This window comes from Pseudophryne corroboree, chromosome 7 (genome assembly GCF_028390025.1).
Source record: "Pseudophryne corroboree isolate aPseCor3 chromosome 7, aPseCor3.hap2, whole genome shotgun sequence".
Classification (NCBI taxonomy): Eukaryota; Metazoa; Chordata; class Amphibia; order Anura; family Myobatrachidae; genus Pseudophryne; species Pseudophryne corroboree.
In genome coordinates this window covers 453,198,142-453,201,274 of record NC_086450.1, presented here as the reverse complement: position 1 = coordinate 453,201,274, position 3,133 = coordinate 453,198,142, and the positions used below count along the sequence as shown (strand labels likewise).

Genomic DNA, 3,133 nt, shown 5'->3' with positions numbered 1-3,133 from the left:
CATGTGCACTGCAGGGGGGCAGATGTAACATGTGCAGAGAGAGTTAGATTTGGGTGTGGTGTGTTCAAACTGAAATCTAAATTACAGTGTAAAAATAAAGCAGCCAGTATTTACCCTGCACAGAAACAAAATAACTCACCCAAATCTAACTCTCTCTGAAAATGTTATATTTGCCACACCTGCAGTGAACCTAGGGCGTCATTCCAACCTGTTCGCACGCTGCAATTTTTCGCAGCTGTGCGAACGGGTCTGAACTGCGCATGCACGGGCGTCAATGTGCTGGCGTGTCAGTTGCTGGCGACGGCCATCGCCACGGAGCGACGGACCTTACGAAGAAGCCAATTGCAGCGGCAAACGCAATAAGATTGACAGGCAGAAGGCGGACCTGGGTGGCAACGGAACGTTTTCAAGGAGTGTCCGGAAAAACATAGGCGTGCCCAGTCGTTGAAGAGGAGGGTTCGTGACGTCAGCTCCAAGCCGGATCATCGCAGCGGGTGAGTAAGTCTTTAGCTGTGCAGAGACTGCACAAACTTTTTGTTTGTGCAGCTCTCTGCACTAGCGATTGCTGCCCTGCACAGCCCTAACCCCCTCCCCTGTAGGTGGCGATTACCTGGTCGCAGCAATGCAAAAAATAGCCTGTGTGCAACCAGATCGGAATGACCCCCATGGTTTTGCCCAACTGCTAACAAATTTGCTGCTGCGATCAACTATGAATTAGCCCCTATATCCTTTATATTTACAATTGGGTGGTGGTCACTCCTGTAATTTATATTATTATTATTATTATTATTATTGTTGTTGTTGTTGTCGTTGTTGTAGTTGTCTTGCAGACAGGTGACAGGATCTCATGGAGAACCACACTTCTATTACAGAATTCCATATTGTGCCATTTTCCATGAAAGCCGGTGATGAACCCGTCATTTTTGGTGTTTTTTTCTTAATATATGTGTTTGGAGTTCTGCTGAATTTAGCTATAATCACAGTTATATGTTTGGATTCACATTTACACACCCCCATGTATCTGTTTTTCTGTAACTTGTCCTTTGTAGATATCTGTTACACATCAGTAACTGTCCCAAAGCTCCTGCAAATGTTGCGATCTGGGAAAAACAAGTTATTCTTCCCACAATGCTTCGCGCAGGTATACTTTTTTGTCATAGCTGCCAGCTCTGAGGATACACTTTTATTTGTGATGGGGTACGACCGGTACATTGCGATCTGTCATCCCTTACACTACCACCAGATACTGAGCAAGAAGGTCTGTATAATGGTTGTGACTATGATCTGGCTGTGTGCAGGTGTAAACTCAATGTTGTGGTTAGTTTCAGTTCTTAAAATGTCCTTCTGTCATTCTACCACCATCCATCAGTTCTTCTGTGATGCTAAAGCTCTGAGAGACATCGCCTGTTCTGGATTAAACATGTTTTATATAGTCATGTTTGCTAATATAGTGTTGCTTGGTGTTTGTCCATTCTTCATCAATGTGATGTCATACAAAAAAATTATCAGTGTTATACTGCATATTAAATCAAGGGAAGGAAGAAGAAAAGCTTTCTCCACCTGCTCATCCCACCTCACCGTCATGACCATGTATTATGTTATTAGTATTCCCGTCTATATGATACCACCATCAGAGCAATTCATTTTCCTAGATCAGATTATGACTGTGCTGTATACAACAGTGATCCCCATGGTAAATCCTCTTGTATACAGTCTACGCAATTATGAAATCAGGAGAGCTATTCAGAGATTAGTGGTACAGTTGGTAACCCCTCATTAGCCCATACTTTGCCTATTTCCAGTGTCCATGTGCATAGATCAAACCATGTTTGTCACGATCCGGGTATCTGGACGCCATTACCTGCCTTTCAGATGTCTCCTGAGGCTGGCTCAACGTTCCAAGGATGGATCTCATCTGTGTCCACATACTGCACATTCCTCCTGTCACGCTGAGATGCTGTCACAACGGCGCCATGTTTGAATCCTGCATGGCGTCTCCCGTTCTCCGCGGCCTCCGCCGCCACTCCTGTGTTATAGGTGCAGGTTGTCAGTGTGGTGTTCCATGCCTGCCGCGGCCTCCGTTATCATCCACGAGTCTCAGCATACATTTGTCAGTCTGGTGTCTCCTGTCCTCTGTGGCCGGCACTGCCATTATAGTTATGTTTCCACATGGTTTCCCAAGCCAGTTTTCCCTCCAAGTTCTAACATGGGCGCAGCCATGTTGGATCTAATCACATGCTTCAGTTCCTCCAATCCACTGCCTGGAAATCTGCATAATTGCCCAGCCAATACCTACATTGCTGCAGGTATAAGTATCCTGTGCTTGGGCCAGGAAAGGGTCAGTGCTTTGTTTGTCATACCTTGTTCCAGTCTCTCTCCTGTGGTTGTGTTTCCAGGTTCCAGCTCCTGTCTCCAGCATCCACCAAAGAGACCTGCACCTGCCTATCATCCTGCGGTGCAGCCTGACTCTGCAGTCCTCCGTGGCTGATCCAGTTTCCAGCTTCCAGCTATTTCATCTGCTTCCAGTAGTATCCACTACCACCGGTAATCATCCTTCAATTCCTCTGTTTCCACGCTCCCTAGCATCTTACTATATTCACTCCGTGTTTCATCACCTGGCTGGTTCCACCCAGCATTCATTCAGTGACTTTATCATCTGGCTGATTCCATTCCGCATCCACTCCGTGTCTTACCACCTGGCTGGTTCCATCCAGCAATTACAACAGCTGATTCAAGTTACCAACTTCATCTGTTCCATCTACTGGCATGTTCCTTGGATATCTTCACTACTACAGCCAGGCCTGGTAAGGTTATTCCATCTAAGGACTGTAACAGCTGTTCTTACCTACCAGTGTCCTGTGTAACCATTTCATGGTCAGAGTGCTCCAGGAATCATATTATTTATCATTGCCATTATTTACCTTGAATGCTGTTTGTTTACCCGGAGTCTGTTAATAAACTTTTATTTTTGACTTTTACCTGGTTGTCATGGTCACACCTTCAGGTTTCCTTTTACACTTACATGTCCAGGGGTCTGATTAAACCTCCCCGGTTTAAGTTCCTCTCAGCCCCTACAACTGAGGCTTTCTCCTGTCAGCCAAAACCCTCAGTTGTGACAATGTTCTGGTAACTG

General features: G+C 45.6%; 1 protein-coding gene across 1 annotated transcript; it reads left to right on the top strand.

The window, feature by feature from the left end:
• The first annotated feature begins 847 nt into the window (after positions 1 to 847).
• On the top strand, positions 848 to 1,780 carry LOC134944266 (olfactory receptor 1496-like). Its single transcript, XM_063932845.1, has one exon. It carries the CDS (start codon positions 848 to 850, stop codon positions 1,778 to 1,780), a length of 933 nt encoding a protein of 310 aa, XP_063788915.1.
• Positions 1,781 to 3,133: the final 1,353 nt, after the last annotated feature.